This window comes from Xiphophorus couchianus, unplaced genomic scaffold (assembly GCF_001444195.1).
Source record: "Xiphophorus couchianus unplaced genomic scaffold, X_couchianus-1.0 Scaffold1000103, whole genome shotgun sequence".
Classification (NCBI taxonomy): domain Eukaryota; kingdom Metazoa; phylum Chordata; class Actinopteri; order Cyprinodontiformes; family Poeciliidae; genus Xiphophorus; species Xiphophorus couchianus.
Genome location: NW_020963016.1, coordinates 111449 through 133633, shown reverse-complemented (window position 1 = coordinate 133633; position 22185 = coordinate 111449). Strand labels below are relative to the sequence as shown.

Below are 22185 nucleotides of genomic sequence, written 5' to 3'. Positions count from 1 at the left end.
GCTCCATAGAAACAGTCCGCAGTATGTTTGAGCGTCATTTAGCTCCTGACTGGCGTATTTCTCAGACGTTGATCTGTCTGAATCTAGATACTGTAATTAGAGGGCCTTTAAAAATAGTTAAAATCTGGTGAAACAGACACAGGGGTTCTACGTTTGGGGTTTTTGTTTTTGGCCTAGCTTTCTATTTTTGAAACATGCATTTCTGTCTCTCCAAATTTCACAACACTACTCATTTTTGTCTGAATAATAATGAGAAGAAATTCAGCAGGTGTGCTTTCCACCAGAGAAGCAACGGCACCAACGGGGAGTGAGCTGATGCCGTCGAAAATCAGCTTTGGAGTAAAGTTCTTAAGGACGATGCGTTGGAACGACAACAACCTTTTCAACTCGAGTCTTTTGGGCAACAAATGTTTTAAACTGGAACAAGAATATCAGATCGTGTTAAAGTAAGATTTTGATGATGAATCGTCTCAGACGCTGACACCGTTTTCATGTCTGCTCTGGTGAGTGATATCCAACCACGCCAGGGCCCGCTCGCTTCTGGGATGATTGGTGTTAGGGGTGAGATTTCACCCTTGCACCAAAGTCACTATCTGGACCATTTTCCATTTCTACAATCCTACTTGAGGGAACTTTTTTTTTGGCTCCGGGTAGCCTGCATCCTTTTTTCACTTTATGCTGCTTGTAAAGGAGCCATATGGAAGGAGAGACCTGGCTGCAGCCACACTGGCTCGCCTCTGTGGTCTTAATATTTCAGAGTGTTAGACATCAAGAATCTTTCTATGCTGCTTCGAGAAAGAAAAAAAATCTGCTGAAACTGGAAGTAATAGAGAAAATAGAAATCTATAAATATAGTCTGACATTTAGAGATTATTAGGACTAATCGTGGCACACAAATCTTCCTGTGAAAATGTGACCTCGAAAAATAAAACAATCAGCTTTATTACGCCGGAAATCATTTAGCTGGTAGCAGAGTGCTAAGCTTCTCACAGTTTAAGCATGTGCAGCTAAAAACAGCCCAAGGTTTCCTGCAGTAAAAATCACTAAAAACTCTGCAAGCTCTCCATTTTCTGCCCGTTCTTTGCTTGCATGGCAACAACTGTGTTTTAAGTTTTTCTTGGCTGAAGGTGAGAAAAAAAACCCCTGAAAGAGTACCTCTGCTTGATGAAACTTGCAAAACAAAAATAATAAGAAAAAAATCATACTCAAGCACCAGAACTCTATTTTTTTAAAATACAAGTATCATAAAAATGAAAAAGCTATCGAAGATTCCTTGAGGGTTTTTCAGTGGGAAGTGTCAGAGGAAATCCACACATTTCCAATTTTTCCTGTAGAGGAATGTTAAAACTTATGCATCACTTCCTTACACAACTATGTACCACTTATGCATAAAAACAAAGTTGATTATGCAATTATAAGCAAATGCTTCACCAATCAGGTAACCAAAATATGATCAATAAGGAAGGACTGTTTGAAGCTGAAGGCAACCACAAAAATGTCTGGTTTGTTTATTAGTTTCCCGATAAAACAGAAGCTTTTCTACGATCATTTGAATTAGTTAAAGAAAAGATATATATATATATACATATATATATAAAGATTTTATTTATTTTATTTATTTATCTATAAACACAAAAGGCCTTTTCTGAATCCCCTGAAGAACTTGCTAATCTCAACATGCTTTCTTCCAAGATCGCCGTTGTCACCTGAATTGCTTTTGGGAAACGCCAAACATGATGACTTACAGCTTTCTTTTTGCCACTTCTGCATAAATACAATGTTTGGTGGGTGCATCTAACCACTCTTAGGGAGACAACATGGTTGGATTGTAGTTGTGCCAGATTCCTCCAAAGGTTTGTTCACCAATATGCTTCACCAAACCTCTTTGGTCTTCACAGAACACCACCATTCATGCCAAAACACTATTACAGATGTCAGGATAAAAGGATCGTAAAACATTTTGGAAAAAATCTATTCTTTTCCTTCCAATTCAAAATTTTATGCTACTTCATTGATCTAAAGAAAGTACATTGATGTTTGAGGGAGTTATGACAAAATATTAAACACACTACAGCTGCACAGATGCTCAACCCTTTCTGTGCAGCTTTGCACTTCAGAATCTGCCAGACTTTTCACATTTCTGTCAAATACGCAAACCTGATAATGATGTTGCTATGTCAAATCACCATCTAGGTTTTTTTTAAACAGACAATCCCAAAGGAGATTGTATTTACTGACCAACATGTAATCATTTCATGTCTTATCAAATCAGCCATATGAAAAGAAATAGTCACATTAATATGTATCCAATATATTTTTGAAATAACAGCTAGAATTAGCTCTTGAGGATCCGAAGTTGGTGTAGTGAAATGCTTAGAACATTCAAAACATGCAAAAAAAAAACCCCAGCAAAAAACCAAAACGAATTCTGCTGCTTTCCTGTCGGCGCTGCGTGTTGACATCACCGTTTCACTACGGCTCCGCCTCCGCACTCTGCTGATGCTCATCCGCCACTTGCATCAGCACCATTTCTGGCATCCTCATTAGGCAGACGCGCAGAGAGAGCCTACCCACCTCGCCGGAGCGGAGAGAGGCGTGAGACTGGTCGCTACAGCATCCCGAACAGACAGCTCACAGTCCGGAGGCCCCGCAGTCGACGCGTCGTTGCCCCAGAACCAGCTGAAGAGGAAGCCCGTCACAAAGCACAGCTAGCCCACTCTTAGTAATGGAGAGCCTGTTGGATAATCCGATGAAAGCCGTTCTGTACCTGAAGGAACTCACCACCATCGTCCAGAACCAGCAGAGCCTGATCCAGACGCAGCGCCAACGCATCGACGAACTCGAGCGAAAGGTGGAGGACCTGATCGGGGAGAACCGACAGCTGCGGGACCCCCACCTCTACGTCCAGCAGCCGCCCTCTCAGCATCACCACCACCACCAACACCACCACCACCACCCGACTCAGCGGAGCGCCAGTCCCCAAGCGCCGGCCCACCTCCATCAGCACCCGGGCAACAAGGCAGCGGCTCACCTCGGCCAGCAGCTGCCGCCGCCGCCTCCTCAGCAACAGCAAATTGTCCATCAGACAGCCCAGCCTCAGCAGCAGCAGCACCCGACTCCCCCTGCGCCGTCTTCCCACCACCCGCAGCAGCTGCAGCTCGTCCCCACCTCGCCGCAGTCGCCCAAAGTGAGCAAAGCCGGCTCCGAGTCCGCCGAGGACGACAAGAGGAGCGCCTGCTGCAAGTCTCTGGTTCCGCAGACTCCAAGCACTCTGTGCCGCTCGGTTGGACTGGCCAGGAAAGCAGAGTAAGTAGCTCTCATGTGTTGTGCACAAACCAGGTATAACGAAAAGGAGGATTTATAAGCAGCTAGATGGAGCTGCTAATAATCGGCAGGAGCTGCAAATTTTTTTTACATTAGTGCTGAAAAAGACTTAATAGCTTATTTTATGGCAAAAGATAGATGTCATGATCAGGTTTACTCTTTTGTAGTCCATAATACATTGGGTAGCTTTCAGATTTTCTATCCTGTAACGGATCACATTTAAGGAAAGACATAACATCCTCAAATTTCTCTCTTTTTTTGAGCCCTGCTTCTGTTTTCACAACACTCCTCTGTTAAACAAGTTGCACGCTCTGTATTGATTGTGCAAATGCATGCCAAATATTTTACGTGAATGTTTTATGAAAAAAAGAACCTTGCAGAAAAAAGTGTTTTTTTACCCCCTTTTATGATTTTGCAGAAAAATTTCAGTCTTGCTATCTTCTGCTCTCTTTTTCTAGTTCACACCACTCAACTAGAAATTATTTTAAAACCAATCTGTCTCTCAGGCAGCTGTTCATAGAAAAGAATGACAATGCAAACAGACTTCTAAAAAAAAAAACAAACAACAAAAATAGAATAACACAAACAACCTCAAGCAAAACGTTCATTGGGTATTTCATAGAGCTGTATTATACAGACAGTAGAGACTTAGACCTCATTAGGACACCGACATGGAAATGTTCCAGGGAAACTTCAAGTGCCTGGAAGCAATGAGCGCTGAGACAGAAAGACATTAGCAGGTGTTCATATGTCGCCGCAGCGACCTCTCAGAAGATGCAGACGGGCTGAAAGCACTTGTGTTGCAATTTTTCAAAATGCCAAACATCCAGTCTCAATTTATTTATTGCCAGGAAGCAGTACAGATTAATCTGTCAGCTACAGAGAAAGTAGAAAATTCCTGGAAAATTGAGGGAATGCTTGCATGTCGTATTCAAGCCCCTATACTCTAATGCTCCTAAATACAATTTGGTCGATTCTCATCAAATAGATCATATATAGAGTGCTTTTGTGTGAATTAGATTCAATATCATCTAAATATTAATATATTTCTACATGCTTTGTTTTTTAACCTGGTGAGGTTTGTGCTTTTCAAAACATAGGAATGTTCTTGATTGCTGGTTTGTGCGCCTCAGAACTCTCCATGGTGCAGAATGTTCTTTGCCTCTATCAAGGTCACATGAATCGCCTCAGCCAGAGCCACAAGCACACACACATGCACGCACACTCGCATCACGCAGTGCTCCAAGCCACATCTGTTTCACTCAGCCGCATTTCCACTGTTTCCGTTAATCCACATCAATTTATCGAGCTATTGAATTGTAATTCCTAAAGAGCAAGGGTCAGAAATGGGGCACGAGAGCAGGCACAGCAGGATGACGAATTCAAACAAAAAGGTACAGCACGAGAGATGTAAAATAAATGTCAGAAGGAGGACCGTCTGGATTCTTTAAAAAAAAAAAAGAAAAAGAAAACATGCAACTTGACAGCTCCGAGGGATGATGAACAATGAGACAGAGAGAGAGGGATAGTCTCAAGCAGCTCTGCTCTACCCTAATGTAAAAGCAGTGACAAATGAAACACTGGAGATGCGATGAAGCTTTATCATTTTCCACATAGAGCACTGATCCGGTTATGACAAGATAGTAAGTCGCTGCAGACAAGAAGTGATGCTTTTCTCTTCAAGGTGGGGCGGCGGGGGACACGAGGACACGATGTAAACTCACTAATCAGGCATGTGTGTTCATTTGACTTTGCCATGGCAACGCAGTTGTTGGATTTTCCCTTTGCTGGAGAATCACTGCAATGAGCAGCTCATTAAAAATGTATGCCAGCTGATACAGAACACACATTTTCTGCAATCCTCCCCGCTGTAGGTTGCGTCTAATAAATTTCATTTTTGCTGAAGAAAAAGAGCAAAGAAACAACTCAGTCATCAAACATAAGCCCAAAGTAACCAAAGAAGGTGTGGGTAAAAAAACCTAATTATTATTTATTAATTTAAGTGATTCTACTGATTTGATATGTTTCATACAACACATTTACGTTTGGAATATTGCAATCTACATTTTTTGCTGATAAGAATTTCATGTGGTTTTTATGTGATCAGTAATGAGCTTTGAAAATTAAAGTCCAGGAAATATTTCAATTTCTTCATTTTGTATTGTGTAATTTATTCTTGAGTGCTTCACTTCAAGACTATAATTCTACTTTTTTAGTTGATCAAAACTTGTTTACGACCAAAAAAATGTTGTATAATGAGCAAAGTGAGATAAATTTATTTTTTTACTTTACTGGGTTGTAAATATCACTGATGTACAAATCAAATAACTTAGGTTCCAGTATAGAACCTGGTGGAACTCCTGAAGTGACTATCAACAAATCTCAACTTCCATTATTTAGTTGTACATAATGAAATCTTTCAATAAGTTAGTTTTGAACAAAATGTATGATACATCATAAAATTAAGTAATAATATCTCATCAATTCATTTACTGCCACTGCTGTTGATCTTTTTGTTTCGAAGCCATACTGTTAATTTAATCGGCTGTGTTGCACAAAGTGAATGGTGCAGGCAGTTGGTGCTTTATATTGCCTATATGCATGTCTGATTACACATGTAATCAAACATTCCACAGTTAGTCTTATATGTTTAATAAATATTCCATATTTAGACTCTGGTCGGCCATAGACAGATAAAAAGACAGATTTGAAAATTGGAAATGAAGGGAAACTGGCTTATCTCCAATTTTGTTGAAAGGCAAAATATTGTCTATTTTCATTTTTCACTGAAAATACCACACGGCAAAGTCAGATTACACTAAGTAAGAGAAAACGAGTATCAACAGAAATAATACTTCATCATAAGGATTTAAGCATCATTTTTCTACACCAACTATGTATTTTTTATTTAATTAAAAAGGAGCACAGCATCCATTTGCAGAGCTCCAAATGAAAAATTAAATGCTTGCTCATGCCCATCACACATTCATCATCTTCAGCAGTGGCGTAATTTGAAGAATGCAAATCAAGGCTTGCCTCCAGCTCTGAGCAGTTGTTTACTGGAATGAGGCAAAACTTTCCCCCTCCGACAAAAAGGAAGAGACGTCTGAAGTGTTGCAATTGCGTTATTCAGTCTGATAAGGATTCTCAAAAGGCTCCACTTATCTGAAGCAAGTTGCCACCAATCCCATCTTCTCTTCTTCATCCCCCCCTAATTCTGTGCGTTATTCCATAATTTTCACTTTCGCTTTTCCAATTTTGACTTTTGATTATCTGCCTCCACGTTACAGTGACAGTTTGTTTTGTTTTTTTCTCAATGTCTATTTTTTATTCAAACCTGTTGCCCTTTCCACCTCCATTTTGTCCTTTCCTTCATCAGCTAAGTGCTACAAGCACCAGCTGTGGAGTTTGAATCAATATGTCTTACCGTGTTTTTTTTTCTTTCTTTCTACCAATTAACCAGTCTCTGGACTGAAGCCCTTAGACCTGTTCTGTGTACGTCCTTAGAGCTGCCAAGTGTAAAACTCAGCGTGTGAGAGCTGAGCCATGTGTTCAGGAGAGTGACAGTAATTGTACAAGAGGTAGAGCCACGCGAGCGTCTGATATGCAGCAATCCCGTTGCCTGAGGTGGAAATCCCAGCATTCCCTTGCAGCTCCGGGTGTCTTACTGCTGCTGCTGCTAACTCCTACACGCTCTCGTTGACATGTTAAGCTCTTGTTCTCACAAAAATGCATGCAAACTGTTAACAAGGCACATGCCAGCTGGCAACCAGCCTGTTTTCCTCCACACTAGTTGTGACTCCCTCTGCACCCCACGTGCCCTCTTTCCCCCCCACCCTGTTTTTGGAAAGCAGAATGCGCAGCAACTCCTCTGCCATTTCCTTCACGCACCTGTTTTCTTCAAAGGATGTGCAGTAGCAGCAGGTAGATGAGGAAGTTCAGCAAATACATATCTTAACATCTACTGCGACTCGCTCCTGATTGGTGCAAAGGCAAAATCATTTGATCCTCTCAGATCAGTGATAAAGTTTAGATCATGAGCTACTACAGGCAACAGCAGGCATTCAGAAGTAAGATCATTTCTATCAATAGATCAGCAGCACATAAAACACCTTAAAAAGTATTTGGGTCCCTGTTACTTTTACATTTTGTTACATTACAAACATATTTTATTGGGATTTTAAAGGAAATAAGAAGGTTTTGAAATTTTTACCAACTAAAAATCTGGGAATGGTCAGATACCAGGTATATACAAGAATATGAATCTAAATAAAGGAGCAATCCTTAGGAAATACTGCAATGCTCTGCTTTATGCTAGTCCACAAAATATAAATCCCTTTAAAATACATTGGTTTCTGTAACATACTGTCATTTTGTCGATTCCTTTGGCAAGGACAAAAACCTGCGAGGGTTTAGGTCTGAGCAAAACATTCAGAGTTCATGGTCTGCAGAGAAAGACCTGATTCATAAGTAGGAAGAGGACAGTTTGAAGAACTTAGTGAACTTTTACTACTAGCTGCTGCAGGAACGGATGATAAATATTCATGAAAAATGTGTCAGAGTGGGGCAAAAGAATGACAAGGGACATCAAATTATCAGGTGCAAAGCAACCTGGGCAGAATATATACCAAGGGAGGACATAACAAGTAACAGAGGCAGGAATGACAATCAGCAAAGGTCAGGTGTGAGACAGCAGTGGTGGGAGAAGCAACAGAACAATAAATTGGCAAAGTGACATCAGGAAGTAACCAGAATACGGGACAATTTCAAGAACTGGCTTAACTTGGAAGAATGAGCTGAATTACAATCAGTCAAAGAGAGGCCAATTTCATTTAAGCTTTGATCCATGTAAAATTTCAGATGCTTTAGGAGATGAGTGTGAGATCAAAGTCTGTCAAAACGGTGAACGGTGTTGGGAAGCTGAGTTTGCATATCTTTCCAAAAGAATGCAAGTCATTCTGGGTGCTGAAGCAGGACCAAAGTGCTGACAGGAACTCAGGAGAAGCAGTTTGATCAGGATTTAAAGACAAAAAAAGGGGAAAACCTACAGGTTTGGCACGAGGAGAACAGAACATGGAATTAAGTGCAAACGTAGGATCCAGCAATGAAAAATGTTAACTATAGGAAGCTATAAAACTGAGGAGGAGTTGGGAGTGTAATTGAAACCAGGTGAGTCTAATCCACAGGTGTCAAACTCCAGTTCTCAAGGATCGGTGTCCTGAAGTTTTTAATTGTGCCACAGGTACAAAACACTGGAATGAAATGGCTTAATTACCTCCTCCTTGTGTAGATACATTCTCCAGAGCCTTGCTAATGACCTAATTATTCTGTTCAGGTGTGGAGCAGCAGAGGCACATCTAAAAGTTGCAGGACATCGGCCCTCGAGGACTGGAGTTTGACAACCCTGGTCTGATCAGAGGAATGTTGAACAGCTGTGAGGCAGTGCAGAGCAGGGAGCAGAGGGAAAATGATTAATTACCAAAGAGAAAGCTGAACCAAAAACGCTACAGGAACTCCAAACCAAGGCGGAAACGACCGACGCTAAAATAAGAGTCACAACCAATAAGTGAACAGAACAAAACACAAGAAGTCACTAAAAAGATCAAGACAAAGAAATTAACATATTATTAAAGACTCAAATAGGAACATGGTTAGAGTGCAATGCCATATTAAGTGTTGGAAATGCAGTGATTTTAATCAAATATTTAATATTTTGCCTTTTCAAAACTAAAACAGTAAAAGGTGATCTTCCAACTTAATTTGTACAAATATGAATATTTTGGCCCTTTCTTAAAACTCAGTGATTTCTACTGCTATGTCATTGTAAGAGTGTCATTTTTCACCTGAGTTTGGCTGCAATAGTTGCTTAAATCATGTTTCAAGCAAATTATGCTTTCAAATCATTACAAAACACATTTCTTTAAATTAGTTTTAAAGGGAAAAGGCTTCAACATCTTTCTCCGACAATAAGGAACTTTGAGGATGTCTCCAGCAGGAACTCACTGAGAGCATCTGTAATCAGAACTGTGACTATAATAACAATAATAATAATAATAATAATAATAATAATGGAGGAAGTGGGTTGCGGTCTATGAGAGAAATTCAAATGATTTCCTTTTTTTATGTAATTGCATCCAGGTTTCTTCCATTTATGATAATAGACGTAATTATAGACTCACATCTTAAAAGTAAAACCTTTAGAAAAGTAGGAAATAATTTACATGGCGCAATGTCACCTTTTGCAAAGGGAGAAAACGTACATTTTATCAGTAGCTTTTCTCTTTCTTTTTTTTTGTCTCTGGAGCCTAACAGAAATCCTCCTTTTCATCTCTGTACTGCAGTGGCAGGAATTCAGTGAGAAGTAGATGGGTGGAGACGGATTCAAGAAGGCTAAATGGTTTCCCAGACATTCTAGTCCTGCAAAGCTTTGCTCTTTCCTCATCCTCTCCTCCCTCTCCGTCCGCCTGGGAACCACACGTGCTCGGTTATGACTGGGCTGCTGCCGCCGCAGCCCAAATTATGAATATCACATTTGGTGGATAGTACTTTTAAATTGCTTCATTTCTCTGAGGATGTAGCTGCCGGGTGATTCCTGGCTATTGCTGCAATATTAGCTGGCTTCGTGCACCGGCTGAGGAGAGTGGGGGGGACAAATAGAGACCGTCCCAGGTGTCTGTTATACAACTGTGTGTGTTCATGCGTGATTATTTGTGTTTATTCCTGTCTTGGGGTGTTAAAAGGCCATGAAATTCCAGTGTTTGGAATATATACATATATATATATATATAAATATATATATATATATATATATCTATATACATATAGATATAGATATATGTATATAGATATATATTTATTGTTAAAGCCTGGTTGGGATAGCTGTGCTTATGGTGGCCCTGAAGGGGAATGAAACTACTTGCAAATAATAATAAAAAAAAGAACACAATTTCAGAATCAGCTTTCCAGATTGCTATTGTATTCCTTCTAGAGAATTTTCATTCGTAAAGGTAATAATAAGGTAAAGGTAATGCATGCACTTTTATTAAATTGCATTTTTATACAAAAACACAACCCAGCACCTCAACATTATTTATACCATATTAATTACATTAAACACAGGGCGCAAGTACTTTGATATCTGGTAGACATACGTCATAAATATATTATTTAACATTTTGATTGACTTGCTGTGTGAATTTTGAGGACACCTACCGCATAAATCTTGAGTGAAAGCTTCGAAAACTCCTTAGGAACATTGTTTAATATTTGGGCGGGTTAATGTTGCACCTTCACAGGAAGCAGCATGACAGACAGGCCAAATAATTGGACAGATTACAGAAAGACAGAATAACTCCACAGCGAAGCCCCACAGGACTGAGGGACCCAAATGTTGCCCTACTTACCTCACGGCTAAACTGCAAACAGCCTCTTCCCTGAATCCCTCGTCGCTATAATTTTCAGTCAATCAAAAATGCCAAATTGGGTTTTTAACATTCACGTTTCTCTAAGCAACACTCCCACACTATTGCCACAGAAATAAACAGAAACGTCATTCGAATGACACATCATTTTGTGCATAAACACGGCATTTACATCTCAGGATATTTATGTTTTCGTTGTTAGTTGTGTTACATTGCCTGCACACCGAGTTGCTTTCTTCCTGGTTGGAGGTTAGTTTATCTCATTTCTTCCCTTATTTCAGTTTCATCTGCATGCAAATTAGCAGCAGGCCTAACGAGCGATCAGAACAGTGTGTCATTTATGTGTAATCTGCATATTTCACGGTGGTGGCTGCAAATGAGAACGCCACCGTCGACTCGTGCGGCGCGATGCAATCGGATCGCATTTTGTGATGCATGTTGTAAACAATGTCATAAGAATGACATTTCCCTCCACATCAGTTCGAGTTGAGCCGCGCACGCTCCTGTCGGTCGTCCTCTGTATGCAGCAAAAGACCTGCAGCAGTTCTGGTGATAGATTTACACTCAGTCGTCATGTGGATAAATACATTTTGAGCATTTTGAGGATGCATTTGAACCGTCAATGAGGAAAGGATGTGCATTTTTTTCTGGATTTTGCACAGTGTCGTGAATATATCTTAGAAGCAAACATTCACCCGCACTAATATTTAAATAAATGTTCCACAGCAAGTTGCAGTTGAATCATATGCAACAAACTTCTGCCATAACTCTGGCTGAATATTTGACCTCTCTTTTTGGCATAAATAGAAAAGTTTATTTAAATTGTTTGGTTTCCAGGCACAGACAAGGACATATTTTCAACATTGTTGAGATTTATATTTATGATCTTTGTCCTTTTGAAGCAGCCAACTGTGTCCCAGTTTCAACCCACTGATCCAAACTGTCACCTCAGATTGTGTCAGACTGGTTTACGATGTTCATGTACAACCCAGGAATCATCAGAGCTCAAGCTTGTAAACCAAGAGATGCTAAAAGAACTTTGTTATAGTAAATACTGAAAGGAACTTGCAATCAACTACTCCAAGACTGACAAGTATGTTGGGAAGAGTGACACAAACACGGTGTTCTGAAGAAGAAAAAAAAAACCAGTACCACTTCCAATTGCTTCGACTTTCCATTTCAAGCAAAATGTAAACACTGTTAAAACAAAGGTTAACAATCAAAAAAATGCAGATCAACTACAATACACGATGAAACCTACTGCAAAGCAATGGACTACAATAGGGCTGCACATTTTCTTTAAGATTTATTATCTCATTATCTTACATCAACATTAGAAAAGAAAGATTTGGTCTGCTACATCAGCATTACATGTTTTTCATGCTTGTTTTTTTAATGCATTAGACAAGATTAAAGAAACTTAAACTAAGTAGTTTTATTGCTAATTACCTAACTTCAGACACAGAAAAAAAAATATCTAAAAAAACTGTGCTATTAACATTGAAATAATATTTCTCAGTAACTGGACAGATGGCTTACTATCTGGGATGAAATCAGAGCAACACGTTTTGGGTCAGTATTTGTTTGTTTTGTTTATCTAACAGCCATAAAAAGTAATTGGTCAAAATCCAAAGACATTTAGCAAAGTTTTACTGGCCATGTGCAGGACTCCGCAATTAATCAAGCATCTCATTTCATTATAATTTTGGTTCCAAACGATCACAAAGACAATATAACTTAAAAAAAAATAAATGTAATAAAAGCTAATTGCGTTGCAAGTATGTGCTTATTTTGTAATGTCTCCAGACTGGTACTTGTTTCCTCTCCTCCGGAGGCTGATCCCTTGTTGCAAATTTGTAGCAACGTTTATTGATTCCTCAGGCTTCGCTAGCAGCTCTTTTTGTTTTTAAGTGACAAGTAGCAAGTCCAAAAACATTTCATGTTCTTACTGGAAGTCTCCAGCGATTGGCGAATACATGCAGTGTTCTTACTTTTCTCAACATACAGTGGGTGCTGCCATTAGCCCCTCGCTGACCTTGACCAGCAATTGAAGCCAGACTATTGCAGACTGAGCAGTAATAGTTGGCTTTGTGTAAAATAAGTCAATGCAGTTTTATCATATACTTGGTCTGTTCAGTTTTTTAATGTTAGATGTGCATGATATTTTATTGTAATTTCTTGAAAGTTCCTAAGTGCATCAGAAAACTATTGATGCATGCAGTGTGATGACTACCGACTAAAGCCTAAAAATCAAACTATGATTTATCTGTGTGTGCTACTCCACTGTTTGCCCTTTACCCTGCAGAGCTGGAATTCTTGGGGGACGAAGTGTGCTGTTGCATTCCTGTCAGTAATCAGTGAGCTTCCACTCTGAAGGTTCTTGTAAACAGGGAGCAATGTGCTGTTATGGAAAAACAGCTTCCCATCTGTCAAAGGGATTTCACCTCCTGGGGGCTTAGCGGTGAAAATCCCTCAACAGGCATTTGTCACTGTTTTGGGCCATGCGCACAATTGTGCATTCTTGCATATGTGCATATATGTACGAGTGCATGTGCGTGTTCAAATAGGGATAGGCTCTTTGGGCTCACTATGGCCTCCTGTTGGAGCTGTTTCTATTTGTACTTCTCTCTTTTTTGTGGGAACTGAGTACAGTCCGAGCAAACATACAACTGATTCAAGATTTAAAGCCTTATAGATGACTCAAGCAATCCATCAGCAAAGATAACCCAAATGTGCTAAGTTGTTAATTTTTTTGGCAAGTCACAACATGATTTAGAGGAAGACATTATGCTTGTGTTTTGTACAAATGGCAGCAAATCTGCCCTGCATCACTGTGAACAGATGGTGAGTCATCTTTGCCCGTATAAACTGTAAAATGTTTTGGCATCACATTGACGCTGAGGATTTTTAGCCCTCAAATCTGTGTTTCTACCACTCGAGCTTGCTGAGCATCTTTACAGGTCCGAATCTTTGTCCATCCATCCATCCATTTTCTGTTCACCCTTGTCCCTAATGGGGTCGGGAGGGTTGCTGGTGCCTATCTCCAGCTACGTTCCGGGCGAGAGGCGGGGTACACCCCGGACAGGTCGCCAGTCTGTCGCAGGGCCCGAATCTTTGTGATCTCACAAATTTAAAGATGAAAATCTTCAAACGTGATCTTCTTGCAATGTTGAATGGAATAAGTAATCTATTCCATAAGTAATCTATCGATCAGCAATATGACATTTAAAACTCGCTTTATGAAAAAAAAAAAAACCCCAAAAAACTATCTACCAGGCTTAAATTTGATCCTAATACTTGCATATGCCATTTGACGTTTTTGACGTGAAGTGCTGGCACTGTGGCTTCCTGAGGTTCAGCTGCAGCCCTTAACTTTTGTTGTGCATGCTAAAATGCTCCAGCCAAATGATGATTCATTTATGCTGGGACAGATTGCTCCAACTGCACAAGAAAGCCTCCCCAAACCAGTTTTGTTTGCTTCTTGAGGCCCATTATATTTATTTATTTATTGGATTGAGCCCAGTGTTATTCTATCGAGCAGTTTTGCAAACCTTAGCTTGTGATCTTTATAGTCTACTTTCTGCTCCACCTACCATTGTGATCTTGGGGAGAAAAAAACCCCCAAAACATTATTTAAATTATGCTTTATAGTTACATTTTTGGAGTATAAACACTTAAGTAAGACACTGTGTATATAAGAATATATCAGTTTCCGCTAAATGTCAGACTAACGCACTAAACATAAATACTGTAGAATAGTAGGGTGAGGCATTTCATCTTTATGTTTAGTTTGGCTTTGAGTATAATCCCGATCACAAACACACATGCACACACTGAAACGGTTCTGCACAAACATGCATTTACCTGAGGAAATGTCGGGTGTGGTTAACTTCAAGGTCCTGAGTAATGTTCAAAGTCGTGGACATGAGGCTGGAAGGCTCTGCAGAGCCGATCAGAGCAGGCACTGCATGTCCAATTGGCTTTCTTGGGCTTCTCAGCAGATCACATGCAGTCTCAGCAAAGCTTCAGCTATGCTTTATTGCACTTTGGCTTAGAAGAAGAAGAAGGAGAAAAAAAGACACACTCATTTGCACATGCAAAATCTGTTAATTAAAATAGAATTACACAGTTTGTTTACTGCAGCAGTTGGTGCATTCACCTTCCCATGAAATTTCAGGATTTTATTTTTAAGCATATAGCTTTAGATTATTCATACAAATTGGATGAAATTAGGCCTGTTTGTACATGGCGTAGCTTTACGCTTAACATGAGCATCTGGATGTTTTTGATAGTAGACACCAGCTGGAAGTCACATGCAAACTCATGTTTCTTTTCTCATCCTTTTCTTCTGTCATTGTTGGCTCACCTACATCATAAATCATTATCACTCCTCTGTGGGAGACGTCATACCGACAATGCCAGCGTCGAGTTGGTCCCAAATAATCAGCGTGACGGAGATACAGCAAATCAACATATCATTTCTGACTATTATTTCCTGCGTTGGAAGGAAAATCACTGTTCTGTCCCATTCCTTGTTGTTAAAACATGACTCAAATAAAGGGTTCTTAATCAAGACTGACGTATGGTCAATGCAATTGATGTAAACAGATCCCTTTTTGACATTTAATTATTTTTTTTTAACTGCCAATCCAAATAAGGATGGGCCATTTCTGTTCTGGTTCTGGCTTTGTGCACAGAGTTCAGCACCCCGATTTCTTTGATTAACTGTTACCAAGAATAATTCAAATATCACAAGCAATGCAGTAATTATGTCAAATAAAAACAATTGTAAGTCCCACTGTTCTAAGCATAATCTTATAAACATTACTGACAAATATTCCTGGGGAAGGAGGCATTTACCATAGATTACTTTTTATAGCTGATGAGATATGAGGCCTTTACACTGTACCTTTGAGGCTTAGTAATTTTTGCCTGCATAGCACCATTGTTGGCTTTTGCAGCCACACATCCATTTCAGACATTCCTGTTTGAAAAGGTGTTCTTATCATCAAGGAAACAAAGACTTTTCTGGTTACAACATCAGGTAGTCATACTCTGTTGTTACAGTATCAAACAGCTATCTTAATAGAGTTTTCATTTGAAAAGGACATGGTCTTCAAGGCGCTTTTTGTGCCACAAAAGTGTATTTTAGAACTATTAGGCATGAAAAATAATAAAAGGTTAGGAGTGTGTTTTGTTTTGTGCTTCCAAGTTTGTTTCTCTGAAATCTGGCTCTTGTCGAGCACTGACCTTGCACTCTGGCCAGTAAATACCCTATTGGTGGACGAAGCTCTGTAAAATAGACGCTGTATGCTTGGACACTGAAAGCAGAAAAGTGGAGAGAAAATATTTTGCCTCGAGTGCTGTCATTGTCCCTTTTTGGTTTGTCTATTTAGAGAAAAAAAAAAACAGTGAGACAAACATGAGTGCATGTTTCAAACTGCATGAGTGGCAGTAAAGATTTTAGTTGTCATAAGGAGCTTTTCAAATACAGAACCAAACATAAAGGCTGCAGAAAAAAATAAACTGGTATTTTGCATAACATATAAGTAATTGAATTATTATATATTTTTCTAAACAACATAAATATGTAACTTAAAAACAGAAAAGCACAAAACCATACTGTACTAGTGTACAGATGTCTTTGCAGGGTTTGTTAAAAAGACTAGATATTAGGGCTAGTTTAAATTAGATCATTCTAATTTTTAGCTAGCATAATAAATTACAGTCAAAATAAAAATAAATAATAATGCAATATCCCATTCTGCAGGATAATGTAGCATGTGCATCTTTGGAAATTAGAAAATTTGGCATCCTCCTTTGTGGACTCCTCCCAGATAGAACACTGTGTGGTTGAAAAAAATGCAGTGTATTGAAACCTCATTCTCCTTTATATCTGTCTAAACCCAGAGTTATTGCTGTCTGACCCAAAGTGTTAAGAGGAGAACACTGATTTACAGCTCTGAATAAGACTATTTCAGCCAGCCCCGTATTTGACAGAGATTTGGAGGGAGCTGATTTTAAATCTATAGTTTGCTACAGTTCTGGAAGTGTTATATAACAGATTTTCTGACAATATTTCTTTGTCTGAATATGAACATGAAAGGTTTTTCTTCTCCTTTGTTGGCCTTTCTCTTGGGAGAGCAGGTTTCACTCTTTGGTCCATCTCCAGCTCTCCTGAGTTTCACTTACAGAAAGCAGGTTAAGCCGCTTGGTACAGCCCAAGTCTGTGCTGACATGAAGCTTTCAGGGGAATTTTGCTTAGTGAACAAATTTACAAAAAGAGTTGAAATGGCAGGCGTCCAAAAAAGAAAATCTATGTATTTTTGAAGAATTGAGAAGAGATTTAGGTTAGGGATGTGTTTTCAAGCTAATACACCATCCATCCATCCATCCATCATTAATACAAGTGATGGGAATATTAACCGGTTTTCATGATCCACAGACATGCACATGCGTGATAGGAATGCATCGGTAAGGCAGCTTTAAATTTCTGTGCTTTATAAAGGAAATTTTTAATTAGACCAGATTTTACCTCATTGTATCGGTTAAATTCGATGTTAATGTACAAATGCAAATAAATAAATAAATAAATAAATAAATAAATAAAACTAATTATTGACCAACCAGCGCTTCCTGTAGACCGGAAGACGAAGAAGCTGTGCGGGCAGGCGCGCGGGCTTAATTACCAAAACAAAATTGGCGGAGCCGATATATTCACCGCCACACTATGGCTTTTGCAAGGGAAACGGACAGCTTGATAAAGCAAATACTGTTTGCAAAATGTGCGCCCTTTATTGAATACACTTTAAGCACGACTAACCTTATCACTCACTTGAAACTGCGACATGGAATCAGCGTGGAGACGCCTATCAGTCCATCGTCTTCCGAGGCAGATTCACGTCGTTCTTCATCCTTCAGCTCCACGCATGGTGAGACTAGCATTTCATCCCTTTTTAGCGGATATTTCACTATTAATATCCGCATGCGCAAAAACCATAAGAGATGCCGTATACCCCTTGCTGGTTTTTGTGTGTGTCTGGAAATTTCACGCATGCGCACAACGCTGGAGGGCATAAAGACTATGCCACCCACGGCCACGCTGCCGCGGTAGAACAATTCCGTGAACTAAATGAAACTTGGAGATGTAGGTATTATTAATTCAATGCAGTGGGCCACAGCAAAGCGAAAAATAATGCAGAAGAATAACTCAAAACTATTCGTATTCATTTTTTCTCACGAGGATGCACATAGCAACTGACGACACGACATTATATTATGCATCAGGATTCAATGTCAAAAAACCCCTCAAACATTTCCCACACAAAGATTATATGATCATTAATAAATGATAGAAATTTGAATTGCTTCATTCATTTTTATTAATGAAAAATTATTTAAACAAACATATTTTTCAGCTAAGTTCATTTAAATCCAGAGGCATCTTGATGAGGAAGTAAATCCTATATAATTGAATCGCTGGTTGATGAGGATGTTAAATGTATTGGAAGATCGTAGCTTGTGAATCCAGATGTGTATTATCTGGTAGAGATCAGAGATTTCCACCCGTAATAAAACCATATACCTAATACAACAAATAGAAAATTAGACAATTAGATAAATTGGATTCAAATGATTATTTAAAAAAAAAAAAAAAGAAAGAGTTATCATAAAGTTACAGTCAGAGAAAATGCTTGTATGTGAAGCAAACCCAAGTACATCTCTATATGAGAATTTTGCTCTCTATTTTTTTCAAGTATAAAATATTTGTTTGAATGCAAGGCAAAGAGTTTGTTAAGGGAGTGAGAGAGACATCCTTTAGGTTAACAGTTGGAGAACTGTGGTATTTCTAGTGTGAGATAATGCAAATGCTATTAAAGATACATTTTCTTTTAAAAACCAACATATACATATTTTTGTCAGAAGTCCCATTAAGTGGGGAGGGTACTGTATTCTGTGTGTACCAGATGCAGTGTGTGGAGGAGCTTATAAAAGCTTAGATGCAGTGTTTTGGTCCATGGGGGTAAATGGGAAAGGGGTGTTGAAAATCAGAAAGCAGATCATACGAGTTCAGTTTAATCCCCAGTGATAACATTGACCAAAACTGAATGCTTGTTTTGGGGTGCGAGTGTGCATCTTTGCATAAATACCTCAAGTCAGGGATTTTTACTTATGCAGGTTTTCTAATTCAAATCCACTGAGAAAATAGTCCACTGAGTTTTGTAACTGAAGAGCTTAGCAATTGTTTTCTAAGCTACACTTTGTACATGTTTTATGTTGACTCTAACTTCTTTTGTTTTATGTATTTTGATGTGAAAGATTTAGCTTGTAGCAATGTGCCTTCTAGGCCAGGAAGTTCTCAAGGGACTTTCTGCTTAAATGGAGGTTGAGTATTACTAATAAAAAAACAAATTCTGTAAATAGAAATATAGGAGTTGTCAACATGCTGTTGCTACGTGATGTAGACAAATTTAGATAATCTTAAACATCACCGTTTTTAGTCTAATTTCTGTTTCAACAGCCTATTTTTCCACACTTGTAACAACCGAGACATTTTTAGTTGTTTTTTTTTGCTCTGTCTCTGTAACAGCTGCTCCACTGAAGGTCATGCCTGGCCATAAACCGCGACAGTTATAAATGGCTTGCAAGCGTTTTGTGCGGAAAGATGGAGGCGATAGGAGCAGATAGACGGCAATTGAAACAAAGCAAATTGAGGAGAGAGAAAGATCAAAGCAGGGAACGATAGTTACGATGAATAAAAGGGCTTTAAAAGATCAAAAGTGTTCACTCTGTCTTTTTGCCCACATTACTGCCCCGGGAGGAGAATTTTCCCCTCCAAATTCGGCAAAGTGAGTCACCCATTTTCCTCAAGGTTGACCAAAGTGCATATAATTGCAAGATTTGTCTGTATCTCAGCATCATCTATGTGTGTGTTATTCTCAAATTCTCCTAACCCCACTGCACCAGTGAATAATAACCTCTAATTAAACATTGTGGTTGATTAAGCAGGTCTAAGAGTCTCTTTACCCGTATAGGACTGAGACAACAGACAAATTAAAGAGCCAGGAGCTTTTCAGGCTACAGTGGAATAATTGGTGAAATAATATTGAAGCTTTATGGGTGTGATCGTCACAGTTAGGGGTTTTTCATTAAGAGCAACTAAGGAAACAGAAAGATATTTATTTAGTGAGTTGTAAAGGTTTTTGAGGGATGAATGCAGAGCTGGATGCAAGCTTGGTTAAATTGCTGCTTTTGATTAAATAAGTGCAGGCACATATGAGAGACGTATCCATGCTATCAATTAAATAGCAATTGAAATTCAAAAATGTAAGCCCATGACTCTTGGGAATAGAGGTGTGCAATTATAATAAGCAGTATAAGCAGAAGTAAATGCAATTTTAAAAAATCCTGCACACACTCAGGCTGGGTTACCAAGGTGAACGAAGAATAAAGAGTTCATTGCAGTAGAACTAAAAGTAAAGTGGTTGACAAAATTTCCCTGCTGGGATGAATAAAGTAATTCTATTCTATTCTAAAAGCTAGACCATGTTACCAAAACATGTGTGAGGAAGTTTTTATATCCACATTTAGATGTACAATGAAAATAAATGAATTTTGATTTTATATAAATGTCAGCCATTAGACACCAGAGGCATTGACAACATGACAGATTTACATAGCTTTACAAGTTTCAATATTCAAAATCAAGTCTTTGACCCTTAAGTCAGTAATGAATTGATTTAGCCAAATGTTTTTTTTCTTGTGCATTTACTGCTGTCATTTCCAGTTACTTTTATTTTCAGGTATTTTTTTTCTTCGGCCTCCTCAGTCGCAGGTATAATGCAGCAAAGCAGGATTTTATAACCTTGGAATTTCGAACTGGGGTCTAGGAAAGAAATAAATTGTAATCATGTATGAACCTTTTTTCCAACTCATATCTCCAATGTATTACATGAGCAAAGTATGGTTCCATGTTAAAATATCAGAGCAGCAAGGCAATTTTCTTTTAATTCCACTACAGCAAACATTTTTTTATTTTGAAACACAAAAGAAGATCAACATTTCAGCTGTTTTAAACTTTTCACATTTGTATATGTTCAGGAGGAAGGGTTTCCTTGCCGATGAGCAGCATATGCAACTTTATCATAGTCCACAAGCGTCTCCACTGCTCCAGCACTCCAACTAATCTGCGTTCCCTCAGAGACTGTCTTGTGTCCTGGACCCCCATTAAAACTAACCACAGCAGTGTCATGGTTGTTAAAGAGAACACAATTAGAGGAGACATTAACAATGAAAATTAATTTCCTGTCATCCCCTCCCTGGACTATCAGCCATTGTTGCTTGAAAACACCCAGTGGCCGCCTTCTCTGGAATTTTTTTTAAATTTATTTATTTTTTTCCTACCCTGCTTTTTTTAGTGGGACTGTTGCTTTTATGGATGTGCTAAATTTTCTATCAGCTTGCAGAGTAAATGTGCTTGCCATTCTCTGTGAGATAAACTGCTACTCTTTACTGACCAAATCAGGGTGGTTAGAGAAGGAGGTTTACTGAACTGAACCTAAAGACATCACTTTTCTCAGTAATTAATTGACAACACCCTTTGTGCATGCTCATTTCTCTAACCTGCTGTGTCCTTCCTCTATGTCCCCATGACGACACAGCGCAGCACACATTGGGCTGGCCACATTTTCTGACAGAAAGAGTAATTGAGCATATTCCTCTTTAGCACAACACAGGCTGTCTGTAGAACCCAGCAACAGAAGGGGGAGGATGCGGATTCTAAGAGAGAATGATGTAAAATCAGCGTGAAAGAACGAGCAGAAAGAAAGTAGAACGATGGGGGGGGTGGGTTGATACCGAGCGAAGAGACGGATGAACGTTTGAAATGCGAGGCAGTGTCCAGTCTAAAAGGGAGAGAGCGTAAACTGGGGATAAAAGGAAAGCTTTCTCGCGCGTGCATGAAAATTTTACACCCGCGTTCTTTCCACTTGAGCATCACTTGGGACTGGACATCTGCAGAGACCACCAGTTTGATGGCTGAATATTTTAACAATGCTTTGAAGCTATAGAGATGACTCGCTTTATTCCCAACTAATTTAAATATACGATTTCACAAAAAAATATAAATATTTACTTGTATGTGTGCAGAAAAGCTGTTGCATCAGTAGGGCTGTAATTAGAAAATGCCTTTGTGTATTTTTTTTCTTTTGAATATTATGTTAATAAGACCTGTTTTAGAAAAGACTAGAAATTAATTGTCCTTCCTTTATCTGTCAGAAGACTTGGGGATTCTCAGTGGCTAATTTATTGAAAGCCGATCTCACAAATATGTAAGATAACACCATCTTTTTTTCACTTCTTTGTGGAAAAAAGTTATTATTAAATCTCCAATCTTGCTTCCTTCTGATAACCTTCTAATGTCCTGTATAGGTTTCCCTTT

General features: G+C 39.0%; 1 protein-coding gene across 2 annotated transcripts in view; it reads left to right on the top strand.

Moving 5' to 3' along the window:
• The first annotated feature begins 2413 nt into the window (after positions 1–2413).
• iqsec3a (IQ motif and Sec7 domain ArfGEF 3a) overlaps positions 2414–22185 on the top strand; it is a 93389-nt gene continuing 73617 nt past the window's right edge. Inside the window, exon 1 of one of the 2 annotated variants that reach the window (XM_028012026.1) lies at positions 2414–3306. In XM_028012026.1, coding sequence (XP_027867827.1) covers positions 2726–3306 — 581 coding nt within the window. In that variant the 5' untranslated portion in view covers positions 2414–2725. The remainder of the gene's footprint in view (positions 3307–22185) is intronic. The other variant, XM_028012027.1, reaches the window with a different exon arrangement.